The sequence below is a fragment of the Tetranychus urticae genome, chromosome 3 (assembly GCF_039701765.1).
Source record: "Tetranychus urticae isolate SD_2017Ah chromosome 3, NJAU_TeUrti_SD_1.0, whole genome shotgun sequence".
Lineage (NCBI taxonomy): Eukaryota > Metazoa > Arthropoda > Arachnida > Trombidiformes > Tetranychidae > Tetranychus > Tetranychus urticae.
This window is the reverse complement of record NC_142960.1, coordinates 10,827,053-10,840,305: the sequence shown is the minus strand read 5'-3', so window position 1 is coordinate 10,840,305 and position 13,253 is coordinate 10,827,053. Positions and strand designations below refer to the sequence as shown.

Genomic DNA, 13,253 nt, shown 5'->3' with positions numbered 1-13,253 from the left:
ATATTTATTGCGATCGCATAATGAAATAAAGTATGGATAAATACATAATATTATACAAAATGATAGATCATTGATAGATTTAATCATAGATCTTCGCTCAATTTTCATCACTTAAGAGGAATCCTAAGTGGTATTTTTTTAGAATCATTGTGAATTTAATTATGTTGATGTAAATAAGTGTGTTGTTTTTATTTTTGTGTACAATTTTATTTCTAATTTTGTTCATCCTCGCAAGTTGATTGTTCCTCTACTTTTTTGGGTTCATCTTCACTAGTTTCTTGCGCTTCTTCCACGTTTTGATTCTCATCTTCACAAGTTACTTGCGGTTCCTCCACATTTGAATGTTCATCCTCACAGGTCATTTGCGTTTCTTCCTCGTTCGTGTGTTCATTTTCACTAGTCATTTGCGTTTCTTCTTCTTCTTCTTCGTGTTCATCCTGCATAGTTAATCTCCTTTCTTCTACTTTTTTCACGTAAAAGTCATAAACAAATTGGACCATGGAAGTCATATCTGTAAAGATTGTTGGATTTTTACGTTCTGAAATTGAAATTGGATGATAGTTTTCTTCTGGAAACAGATGTAGAGAAGTTGGTCTCTTAAGTAGTAAATTGAAAGTAGGAACCAATTCTATGCAATCTTTGAATAAGGAAATTCGACCAAAAATGTAAAGACCAAATTTGGCTCTTGACATAGCAACAACCAAACGTCTTATATCTCTTAAATGTCCAACCGCTTTTGTACGAACCAGAGAGAGTAAAATGAAATCGTTTTGAAGTCCTTGATATTTGTCAACTGTTGTTACTTTATGAGGAGCTCCGATAAATGGGTTATCCATACATCTTTGATTAATTACATCTCTTATCAAGAATTTTTGTCCATTGTAAGTTGTAAGTATAGTAATACTTTCAGCTGGATATCCAAGTAAACGCATATACATATAAGTTGCAACTACGTATTCAGCTTCAGCTAAATTCTGATAGAAGTAAGGAATGGGTTCGGATTCACCAACTCCATTGAAATCTTGAACGTCAATTATTTGATAATCATAAGCAAAACCTGGATTAACTGGGAATGAATCGGACATGACTTGAGTATGCGGCAGATCGTCCAATTTTCTGTAATGTTGACGGAACAATGAGCATAGACTAGGTCGAGATCTTCCTTGTGCGTCAAGATCGACAGTTGTCACACCAAGACGAACAAAACGGGCGAAAAGTGATTGTTCCATGTTACTAAACTTCTGGAAAGCCATGTTTTTTATAACTGGTGGCAATTGATGATGATCTCCAATCATTATCCATCTTTTCAAACGATTATGTCCATGTTCAGGGTTTTGGAGTAATAAAGGAATAAAAGTTTCGATTTCTAAAATTTGTGCTGATTCTTCCATTAGTATATTATCATATTGGAAACCAATTTCAACCAATTCTCGTCTTTTTAAAGCTGCATGTGTACAGGTCATGGCAATAATCTTTGCTTCACGAACAAGAAGATATTTGCTCCTATCATTTCCTGAACGTAACATTTCAAAAGCTTTAAATTCGTCCAATTGTGTAAAGATTTTTTTCAAATGTCTATAACATCCTTTGGCAATCTCAAGATCTTGTTCAAATGTAACTTGATGAAAAATTGGTTGAGGTGCAGTTTCAAAGAATTTATGGAATGGAAATAGTCTGAAAACATCTTCAGGGCCTTTGCTGCTATCACTTAATTTGCTTTGAAATTCTTCCCATCTCGATAGAACATGGTAAAGATAAAAATAATTAGCAGTTTCACATGTATAGCCAACATCGGCACTAATGTTGAGACTTTTTGCCAATCGACTAACTTCATCCAAGAGTTCCAATCTTTTCTTGAGAACGTAATCAACTCGACCATAACGACTGAAATTCTTTTCTGTGTCCAACTCTTCTTCTCCGTGTCCCAATCGAAGAAGATGCCTCTCATCAATGTCTAGGTGCATAATCTTTTCAAATAGAGCGTTTAATGCTTGATTAGAATGCGTAACGATTAGAGTTCGTTGCTTTGGAAAATTATGGTAAAGGTTTGAAATTATTTGTACGGCAACATCGGTTTTACCAGTTCCTGGAGGTCCAACAACTAACGTTAAACCCCGATTAACACCGCTTTTGATGGCTTCTACTTGAGTCGGTGTGAATCTAACACTATTCTTTCTTGGTTGAGCGGCAGGATATGGTCCACGATTGGGTAAAACAAAAGGAAAAACTTCAATTTTACGTTCTTTCTCATCAATCTTGAGTTTAAAGGGCGGCAATAATTTCGATTCATCAGCTGAAGTGGTGATTTCATAATTTGGGAAAGAAGCTAAAAGATGCTGGTAATCTAAAAATGTGTCATTGAAGTTGACCAATTCACTTGAATCTATCATATTTGTATAATGAGCTGATAATGGATCACCGTATCCAAGAATGATATCATGAAGCCAATCAGGGACAACAAATTGTATATTCATCAGATCACGAACAGTTTCGAGAACAGCTTTGAAGTTATTTTCCTTTGGTTTACGTCTCATTAGAATATTAAATGTATCATAAACGCTTTCTTGACCATCCTTAAGATTTATATTGTCACTATAATATTGATTACAATCAAGCCAAACTCGATAAGTTCGAAAATCAGTATCAAAATGGGGTTTTTCATTAGTTGATTCGTCAATCAATTTTCCTAAGGGATCGAGCATTCCTTCAATTTCACATCCACGGACATATTTCAGACCAACTTGAGGTACAAAAGGTTCTTTATACTTATAAGCAGTTCCAGGAGGCACAGTCGGTTCCACGGTAATTAGGAAACAAACATCATGTTTTCTTAAAGATTCCCACTCCTTTTTAATTTCATTACGAACATTAAGATTAACTCTTATTTCAGCTCTTACTCGGGATGGAGCCTTTTCACCAATATTTGGTTTTGCTACTTCAACGATAACGAAATTATCTACACAAATGGCCATTCGAGCCCAACCACCAAACATAACGGCACCATCTTCTCTTCTCCATGGTTTCATTCGTGAGATACTGCTTTCAATATCCTGGCGGATTTCAAAAGTTGATTCCAAACGGAAAAGCTTGTGATTCCTCAATAAATAATCATGTAGGGTAAGAAATTGTAGATTGAGTTTTGGTAAAGCTAAACAGGAATCATGGTCATAGTATTGATTCGGAACTAGATTTTCGTCCCAGATGATTTCTTCAGTCGGATAGAGTGGCATTTCATTAAGCGCATCAAGTTGAGAAATTGTTCTGCCACATCTGAAAGCAATTATTTCGAGAAGGTAATCACGAGTAAGAGTTCTTGAAGGCGATTCCGGAGTAATGTTTAGCATGTTCATCAGTTTAGCGATTTCTTCGTCACTCAAATTTTTGAAACATTCTAAAAGCTTTTCTGGTGTATCAACTGAAGCAATGTTGCTAAGATAGAAGTTTTTCAATGATTCAAAATGTTTAAAGGTGAGCATTTGAAGCTTTGTCATCATATCATAGTGTAACTTCATCACTTCTTTCCGATTTAGAGCTTTGCCGGTAATATCATCAATCTCGTATTTACAATAAAATTTTAGCATCTCAAGAAGCTGGTTAAAGAGTCGTCCTTCTTTTACCCGATTGGCAAGATTAGACTTTTGACAAATGATTACTGCATGTGTATCATCGAGAACAACATTGAAAAATCTTCGTGTTGGCAATGAAGCTTCCAAGTCGATAAGGAACTCTAGAAATCTTTCACAATAATTAACCACATTAAGTTGCACTTTATCCAATTGTTCAACTTCTTCTTGACTTGGAATGGTTGCAAGAAAACGGAAAAATTGATGAATTAAGTTCCATAGAAATTGTCTTTCAAAGTTCAATGATTCTAACTGATCGGGTTCTAATTTGGCATCTTTTTTCTTTAGTACATTCCAATACTTTTTCAGTTTTGCAACTTTTCTGAATTCCTCTTCTCTCCGGGTTTCTGATAGGCAAATCCATATAGGGAATGAAGCATAATTTTGTATTGTTTCACGAATGAGATCAACCTCAACACTGTTGAAACAGTTGTCAAGAAATATTATCAGTTTTATTCTTTGCTTCATATTTAAACCTTTCTCTTTTGCCAGACAGAGTTTGCAAACATTGGTGAAAAATTCTTCAAAGTTTTCCGGTAAATATGCTTCCCAACCAGGAGCCCTTTCACGAAATCTTACATTCATTTCATCAATTAACTCCATCCTATCCTTAAATTGAGCAGAAGGACCTCCATTTGAATCAGCTTTAGAAGCACGTGTTGTTGATGATTGAGAGCTATCCATATTTTACCAACAAGTCCGCTGAAGTTACGTTGTAACAAACTGGTTCAACACTTACGAAAACAGTTTAAGTTAAAAAATAAACACAATTAATTGATTAACCACTCAAAAATATAAAACTCATTTTGAAAACAAAATTTTCAAACCAAAACAGATGAAAACCGGACAATGAATAGGATCCTGTATCCGATATCTATCTATCAAACAGCCTTATTGCTTTATTCATAAGGGAAAATGAGTAAAAAAGTCATAAATCCGACTCGGATTTGCGACTTACGATCAGATCGGAACATCAGCAACTCAATTTAAGTCTGAATTTCTAATAAATTTACCTTACTAACAGTAGTTACAGTTAGTAGTTGGATTTTTGTAGCATCAGCGACATTGAAATATTATTTCTTTAGATACTTTGTCTAGAAATGAAAGCGATTATCTGATAGGCTTTTAATTCAACGAGATGATGATTCTTGGCGATCTTCAAGGATTCTTAATAGATGAGGGGTCAAACTAAACTAAATTAAATTGAAATTGTAATTAAAAATAACAGCATTGAAGCCATGAGCTGAATTTCAATGAAACATCACAGCACCATCTATTGACTGAAACATGACTGTAATCATTATTCGTCGAGTTAAAATTTTTGTCATTAAAGATAATTGTTAAAAGATATGCCACCAATAGAAGAAGATGGAATCATTGATATAGAGGATATTATTCAAGCAAATGGCGCGGATGAAATTGAACGAGTACTTCACAATGAATTGATTATTCGACCAAAGACCAATGACAAAGCAACTCGAGATGAAGAGTATAGCTTCAACAGTTTCGTTCCAGGTAAATTAAATTTTTGTATTCTTAATTGATAATTATGGCTTGACTTAATTTTTTGCTATTTGAAACTTTGATTTAGGAACTCACAAGATATTTGTGAAAACTTGGGGTTGCTCTCATAATAATAGTGATGGTGAATACATGGCTGGTTTATTAGCTTCAAATGGATATAAAATCGTAAACACAGAAGATGAAGCTGATTTGGTTGTATTGAACAGTTGTACGGTTAAAAATCCATCTGAAGATCATTTTCGTAATGCAATTAACTCGGCCAAAGACAAAAACAAATTCGTTGTGGTTGCTGGTTGTGTTTCTCAAGCCACACCAAATGTTGGTTATCTTAAAAATTTGAGTATTCTTGGTGTTCAACAGATTGATAGAGTTGTTGAAGTTGTCGAGGAAACCTTGAAAGGAAATAGAGTCCGATTGTTGGGTAAAAAAAAGGTCAACAGAAGAAAAGCTGGCGGTGCTTCTCTTAACTTACCAAAAATTCGTCGTAATCCACTAATAGAGATTATTCCTATTAGCACAGGATGCCTAAATCAGTGTACATATTGTAAAACTAAACACGCTCGTGGAGATTTGGGTAGCTATCCAATTGTGGAAATAGTAAACCGTGCAGTTGAAGCATTTAAAGAAGGCTGTAAAGAGATTTGGCTAACCTCCGAAGATACTGGCGCTTATGGTAAAGATATTGATTGTAGTCTGCCTCAGCTGTTGTATGCCTTAATTAATGTGATCCCTGATGGATGTTATCTTCGTCTTGGGATGACTAACCCGCCATATATCAAGGATTATCTTGAAGATATTGGCAAAATTTTATCACATCATCGTGTTTACTCTTTCCTTCATATACCAGTACAATCAGGGAGCGACCAGGTTTTATCTGATATGAGACGTGAATATTTTCGACGAGATTTCGAAGACATTGTTGACTACCTTCGACAAAGGTAAATTAATACCAAATCTAAATACCAAAATGTAGTAATTTATAATACAATTTATTGTTTATTTCAACAGAGTTCCTGGAATAACAATAGCAACTGATATTATTTGTGGTTTTCCTACTGAAACTGCAGCAGATTTTGAAGAGACATTACAGTTGGTCGCAAAATATAGATTCCCTATTTTGTTTATCAATCAATTTTACCCAAGACCGGGCACGGTTGCTGCCAAGATGGAACGAATACCAGCCCATCAGGTACGATTTTTCATCAACTAACAAACTAGAGATAAAATGGGGAGAGAGAGAAGGTCAACGATAGCAACTCCATTTACAATTTAAGGATGATAAACTAAGGGATCTCCATATTTATTGATCCGTCGTGTTAACGGTTGTTGGTGGATTGAATTAGAAACAGCTCAACAGCAGTAAAGCCTGCCTTGCGCTATTATGTAGTCAAAAAAACCTTACCTGATGCCAGGAACGTGGCCTGGCTCACTCTCATTCTTTTGTTAGTTACTAACTGTGTTATAGTAGTAAAAGTAAAATGCGGTTTAAGTTGTATTAATTTTACTTCTCCCCGTGAGAAAGAAGCAGCTCTATCTTGTTGTTATATTAGTCGTGAAACTAACCAGCTGTTTCCGATTTTATGATAGCAACATACAAACAGAGAAACTAACAGAGATATGGAGGGAGAAATATAAAGGCATATAAGTGAGAGGGGAACGTAAGTAGCGTCGACTGCATCACCGTCGATCTATGTTTATTATTAAAAATGACGAGTAAGAGCGTTAAAAGAGGCCATATGAAAGATCAAAAGCCTAACTATATTTTGAATCAGACTTACACATTAATAGTGACGTTTATACACAATGGAGTTTGTTTCTTTGCTTACTTTTTGCCTTCCTTCTCTCCCTTTCGTTTTATATTTCCATCTTTTCTCTCTCTCTCTCTCTATCTCTCTCTATCTTTATCTTCCCTCCTCTCCTCCTTTTTCTCGCTTTGTTCTCATTTTTGGGTTCCTCTCGATTTTCACTACATTTTATCACCAGGTTAGAGAGCGAACCAAAAAACTGACGGAACTATTTGAATCTCATCAACCATATGAAGGACGTATTGGTCAAATTTATAGCGTTCTCGTTACCGAAGAGTCGAGAGATCACAGATATTGGGTAGGACACAACAAATGTTACGAGCAAATTTTAATTCTTAAAGACACAAATCTTTTGGGTTGTACGATAAAAGTCCATATTGTCTCGGTGGCTCGTTATTATATGATTGGTGAACCATTCAGATTTACAATGTCTTCCGTAATTAGTACACAAAATATTGCCTTCATTACCGGACTTGCCCTGGTTTCTGGACTAATTTTAATGAAAATCAAATTGAAACTCTAATTGGTACTATTGGAAAGGAGAAACTAAACGCCATTCGCATATTTAATATTGCCTAATAGAATGATAAACTCATCATTTGGCTGACTAATTTCTGCATCAGTCTCTTTGTGCTCATATTTTACCAGACTTTTTCGCCCTCTGCACTCTTTTTTCATCTCTTTCTTTCTTCTCACCCAATTTCTCCCCCCTTCTTTATCTCTCTCTACGCTTGCCTTTCTTTCGATTTTTCTTTCTCTTCGCTTTTCTGGTAGGTTTTGGATCATACTTAGGACAAGGACTAAATGGCAGACCCTTAAAAGAAGGGAGAAAGGAAGAGAGTTGTAGGAAGGAGAGAGATAATCATTTATCTGCTTATTTGACCAAAAACTAATCAATTGTTGTCATCAAAATTTACATTGTGAACATTGCATTTTAACCATCATTTTCATCACCAGTTTACTTTTTAATTGCCAACAACTCTTCTTGTTCAATCTAAATGTGAGGTAAGTAATACATTTTCATATACTATGGCCCCATCAATATTTATTTATATGACTCATAATGTAAAGGGTGTCACGCTTAAAAATTTTGGTAGAAGAAGAAAAGGAAACAAAATAATCTTACCTAAATACAAGTACAGTTATAATGATTAAGAAATGGATCCATTTTTGCTTGACAATTGCATCAATTTTTTGTTACATTTATCCAAGAGGGTTTCTTGTTGATTCTTGATTCTTCAAGCTCAATTGTCATTTTGAATTTCATCAGTTTTTTTCTTGGCCGGATTTGTTGCTCGAGAAAAGCTTCTTTTGTTTAGCTTTAGTCGTTTCCAGGGAAAATGATTCAACTTTATTATTATCCTACGTTAATACAGTAACCCGTTTTCCCTGCTTCTTGACCCTTTCTCAAAATCTTTGTTAATCCTGTCAATAAGTGGTCCATAGTTTGCCCTTTGGATATCGTTTTTAGTGACCAGTTTTAGGCGAGTTAAACAAGGAAACAGGAAAGACAGGGAAACGAAGATATTGTGTTGAAAAGAAAGAGAGGAAGAGAGAAAGGAAAGAAAGAGAATTGTAAAGAAGGGCAAAAAGTCCAATTGATTGGAGATGAGGGAGACGAAGGAGACAAACGTGGTCTCTCTCTCTCTCTCTGTGTATTGTTAGTACGACGATAAACTTGGCTCCATTTGTATTCTCTTTCTTAGTCTGCTCGTTACTGTATAAAGCTTTTTTCATCATCTCCATGAATCACAGTGTAATCATAGTACAAACTTGTTAAAAGCAGTGTTTCTTTTTTGTTTTTATGTAAATTTTTGAATATTTATTTATTGTGTTACTGATTTTTTGATACATTTTTCACATTATCTCAGAGATGCGATTGGAACCAGAAGAAAGACGAAATTATGTTTTTCAACAGCTTGACGATTATGGTCGGATTTATATGAACTGCCTGGAGCTGTTCGTTTATAAGCTATGGTCTCGTCAACGACTTCTATTAAAGAATAACAAGATTTTTGAGGAAAAATTGATGACTATTAGTGAAGTTATCGGTACTCTAACCTCGCATGATGCCATTGTTGAGAATAACAAAACTGACTGTGAAAGGTTAGAAAAAAGTATTCAAAAAATTCACCGCGTCGTGTTCATTCCTCCAAATGCTGAATCTGATATTCACATGGTTAACGATTTACTGGTCAAGGAAGTTGAATGGATGGGTCTTGTCCCTATTCAGGGTAGATCTCAGTTGATGTCGCCCCTCTGTTCACCTCCTATTAATCGAGAGGTTCATTCAGTCATTAAGTCACAGTCATCAGCATCAGCTACTTCCGCTGACCGCGGACGTTCAAATGGATCTGCTGGTGGTTCTGTTCCAAAGAAACCACGAAACAATCGAACCAAAGAAGAAGATAAGAATAATTGTGAAGGATCAGAAAACAGTTTACAAAAGATTCATCATGTCGTATTCATTCCTCCAAGCAACGGTCCTGATCTCCAAATGGTAAACGATTTACTGGTCAAAGAGGATGAATGGATGGCTCTTGCTCCTAGTCCAAGTGGATCTCAATTGATGTCACCTATCGGTTCAGGACAACTTGACCGAGGTAACCATCATCCAGTCATAGTGTCACAGTCATCATCATCATCAAATAATTCTGAGAGTAGACGTTCCAATGGATCCGCTGCTGGGTCTGGGCAAAAGAAATCGCGTAATAATCGAACCAAAGACGACAAAGAGATTGTAAAATGCTGTGCTCAAAAAGGTTGCCAATATATTGAACGAGATAATGCCAATAATATGAGGAAACATTATCGTAACTGGCATGATGACACTGAATATCCGCCTGCTCCATATATCAAAAAAGAAATGCCATCAGAGACAGTAAATCAATATCTGCACGATTGGATGGTACAAAGAAAAAAGAAACAGCCTCGAGGACCTCGTAGTGCATCGCGCGAGAGCTTGAGCATACAGTGTAATTGAAATGGACTACTTATTTTCTGAACTTCTATTTTGTCTTTTCTACTAATCTATTTTTCACCTTTTTATACTCATCATTTTGAAATTGACTTCAACAACATTCTTAAATGACAAATGATTAATAAATCATAAATATTTAAATAACAATGAATAACGAGAATAAAAGATTAAATAAATATTTTAAAATGTATCAATATTTCTAAATATGGTATCAAGGAAGGAAATAATTAGTCAAAATTTGAAAAAAGTGATTATATTTAATAATGCAGAATAATACTAAGAAATAAGCATCGTATTTCGTTATATGGCACAATTAAAATCTTGTTATTTACAAATTAAAATGATAAATGTATTTGATATTTTTATTGTTTTAAGTTAAAATCCACGATTTGTTGTTGCTAAATTTTGATGATGAAATATTAATCTCCTTTTAAAATAGGAAGAAACGGATTTCGACCTTTACGTTTTTGAACATCGATTTGAGATTTTTGCTTGGTTTGTGGTGAATGTGAGGGTGAGTCTAAAGTTGGTGATGTCGATGGTTCAGCCATTTTCAATGGTGCAGTCGTGGTCGATAGTGATGAATGCGAGGTATCTCGACGAGTGTCAGGAGCGTATATACAAGATTTCCATTCCTTCCATTCAATCTTTCCGTCTTGATTGGAATCACAGTCTCTCTGGACAAAATTGCGAGCACACCTTCTGAAGTTTTGTAGTCTTGAAATTAGCGATTTGAGACTCAATTCAAAGCCAGCCCATTCACTAGTTTCAATTAATCGGTTGGCATCTCGGTCAATTTTATTGAATTTCCAAGAAATCAGGGTTGACGTTTCAAAATTTCGATCATTTGGATTTTCACGTTTATACTCTTCACGAAAATTTTTTATCAAAAAATGCTTGAAACGCAAAGCTTTCTGAGGAAAACAGCCTTTTCTTGGGTTGGACAACCTTTTCCTTATCATACGTTGACTGCAGTCTGGTTTAGCAGGAAGCTTTGAAGATATACCAGGAATTAATTGACCTGAGCTGGGTCGAACGCAGAAACAAAATCCAGGTAGTTCATGACATTGTACTTCATTGTAAAGAAATGAGTCTTGGTTATTGCATGATGGGATGAGAGTCTAAGAAACAAATGTAAATTAGATACAAATTTAGTTACATTTGATTGATTGAAAACAGAATGAGAAATACCTTTGAATGAGAAAAATTTGCCGAATTTTTCAAAGCAATTTGTCTTGATTCACTGCAGTTTGGTTTAAATGCAATAGATTCGATACTAAATCCATTATCATCAGAGTCACCTTCGTCTTCGGTATCTTCATCTTTATTATCCTGAGTTTCTGACTTAGGTTTTTGGTTTAAAAGTAACAGTCCATGAACAGAGCTAATATTTGATGACCACAATGCAACATCAGATGGACCTAGATTTAGATAAAAATTTTACCAAAAATGACAAAAGGATAGTTTAGTTCAAAATACAATTCAATTTCATTCTGGTTATTTGTAGCTACTTACGTGCTTGAACTTTCCGGGATTCAGCAATATCAGAACGATCATTTACAGGTCGTTGGTTAGTAAAGAATGAAGTCCACTCAGATAGAGAAATTTTTTTATCTGAGTTATTGTCCAGAACTTTAAAAAATGACGCAGCACAATTGTTTTGTCCTGCTTTTCTATTGACTGATTCTCTCAGATCTTTCATCTCACGACGATTTATTTGTTCATCCTTGTTGATATCTAAAGATGCAAACTTATATTTGATTAAAGTTTGTGAATCTGCTTTTTGTTGATTAAATTGCTTCTCATATTCAGTCGAGAAAAGATTAATTAAATCTTTAATCAACTCATTTTTCTCGGCTCTTGTACATTTCTTCTTATCTCGTCTTGGTCTTCGTTTACGATTTATTTTCCTTGCCAAAATATCACAATCCGTTGAAGCTTTATCACCTTTGGCAGAAGTTTTCCATATTGGTTTACCATTATTTACATCTACACACCAACAATAACCTAGAAATGTTTAAATTATAAAATTAAGAATAAGCTAAGATTGATTCCAAGAAAGTATTAATAGTAAGAGTGAAAGAGATAGAGAGCTATAAAGATGATATCAACTAGTATGTTGACTTAGGTCATGTTACTTGTTAGTAAAAATTATTATAATCCTATTATAATGATAATATACTTTGAATAATAAGCAAGATACTGGTAACGATGTATTGCTCATAATTAAAACACAAGCCAAAACTATACCCAACTTTTTGAATGATTGCAAGAAACATTGACATGTTAAATATCTAACCTGTTTCTTTATGGCATTGTTGTGCTTTGTACAACCCTTTGGTTAAATCACATTCGGGAATTAAAATCTCTTTGCCTGATTGATGGTCAGATTCCAATTTAACAGCAAGATTAGCACTTCTCTCAAGTAAACAAGTAGAACAAGGATATTTAGCAACAATTAAGATACCAGGTCTTTTACACAGATCAACAAGTAGATCACATTTGGTTTTGTAGGTTTTACCCTCTGATGAGCAAAGTGGACCTTCACTTTCACATCCCGGTAAAATTGAACAATTGGATGAGACAGATGAAGACAACGGAGATGACAATGATATTGACGACAATCCAATTACCTAATTAATTAACGGAAAGAAAAAATGGGACAACAAATAAGTTAACATGGACAATAAATAAAGCATGAAACTGCAAACTTAACAACAGTTTTTTAACCGGGAAAACAAAAGCAGAAAAAAAGTGACTCAAGGAAAACAAAACTCAAAGACTAAAATCACAGTCTTACCTGAATAGTTATTATTAAAACTATTTTTGTAAAATTAATCATTACGCCTACCGTTCACATGCATAAACAACAGGTTAACAACAAGCTTTATTGCAAATGAACAAGGGTTAAAAATTAATTATTGCAACTTTTACTTTCAGTTGTTGAGAAACTGGAAAAAGAAGAAACTTTGATTTTCATCATCTGTCTGAGGAACTGCGGAGTGGCAGCTACTAGGTGGAGACTGCTGATGATTGTGCACTTGGTTAGTAAAACAAAATATGTTAAAAATAATTCTCTCATTAACTTTTTTGTGTCTATTATCATCCTTGTCTTCACCCTTTCTCATTTTTCATAGACAATCTTGTCATTTAAATGAAAAAAATAATGATGGTTCCATTTTTCGCCTTCTTTTTTCATTGCTTTAAGGTTATTCCATGTGGATGGAGAATAGTTGCCCACAATTATCATAACGTTAAACTTGACATTGCTAGTAACTAAAGCATTAGTGAAAATGCCGATTATTTGATACTAATAGTAAT

At 34.6% G+C, this 13,253-nt stretch overlaps 4 protein-coding genes and 1 long non-coding RNA gene across 7 annotated transcripts; 2 read left to right on the top strand and 3 right to left on the bottom strand.

Moving 5' to 3' along the window:
• Window positions 1-159: 159 nt before the first annotated feature.
• On the bottom strand, window positions 160-4,752 carry LOC107369451 (RNA helicase aquarius). The gene has a single exon (XM_015937408.3). It carries the CDS (start codon window positions 4,305-4,307, stop codon window positions 213-215), a length of 4,095 nt encoding a protein of 1,364 aa, XP_015792894.2. The 5' UTR covers window positions 4,308-4,752; the 3' UTR covers window positions 160-212.
• Window positions 4,753-4,958: 206 nt separating this feature from the next.
• On the top strand, window positions 4,959-10,122 carry LOC107369453 (threonylcarbamoyladenosine tRNA methylthiotransferase). 3 transcript variants are annotated; one of them, XM_025162334.2, is made up of 6 exons: window positions 4,959-5,138; window positions 5,215-6,085; window positions 6,156-6,336; window positions 7,131-7,250; window positions 7,727-7,957; window positions 8,824-10,122. In XM_025162334.2, exons 1-5 carry the CDS (start codon window positions 4,973-4,975, stop codon window positions 7,742-7,744), a joined length of 1,356 nt encoding a protein of 451 aa, XP_025018102.2. In that variant the 5' UTR covers window positions 4,959-4,972; the 3' UTR covers window positions 7,745-7,957; window positions 8,824-10,122. The 3 variants fall into 3 exon arrangements, with proteins under 3 accessions (XP_025018102.2, XP_089125147.1, XP_089125146.1); XM_089269021.1 differs by lacking the exon at window positions 7,131-7,250; XM_089269020.1 differs by lacking the exon at window positions 8,824-10,122 and having other exon boundaries at window positions 7,131-7,956.
• Window positions 6,124-6,957, bottom strand: LOC149093346 (uncharacterized). The gene is made up of 2 exons (XR_016199745.1): window positions 6,550-6,957; window positions 6,124-6,361 (listed from the first exon to the last, which is right to left on the bottom strand). It is a non-coding gene; the product is annotated as an uncharacterized LOC149093346 (long non-coding RNA).
• Window positions 8,491-10,122, top strand: LOC149093345 (uncharacterized). The gene has a single exon (XM_089269022.1). The coding sequence runs from the start codon at window positions 8,826-8,828 to the stop codon at window positions 9,933-9,935; it is 1,110 nt and encodes a 369-aa protein (XP_089125148.1). The 5' UTR covers window positions 8,491-8,825; the 3' UTR covers window positions 9,936-10,122.
• Window positions 10,123-10,169: 47 nt separating this feature from the next.
• On the bottom strand, window positions 10,170-13,164 carry LOC107369452 (uncharacterized). Its single transcript, XM_015937410.3, has 5 exons — window positions 12,733-13,164; window positions 12,232-12,565; window positions 11,448-11,939; window positions 11,124-11,353; window positions 10,170-11,053 (listed from the first exon to the last, which is right to left on the bottom strand). Exons 1-5 carry the CDS (start codon window positions 12,772-12,774, stop codon window positions 10,352-10,354), a joined length of 1,800 nt encoding a protein of 599 aa, XP_015792896.1. The 5' UTR covers window positions 12,775-13,164; the 3' UTR covers window positions 10,170-10,351.
• Between the last annotated feature and the right edge of the window lie 89 nt (window positions 13,165-13,253).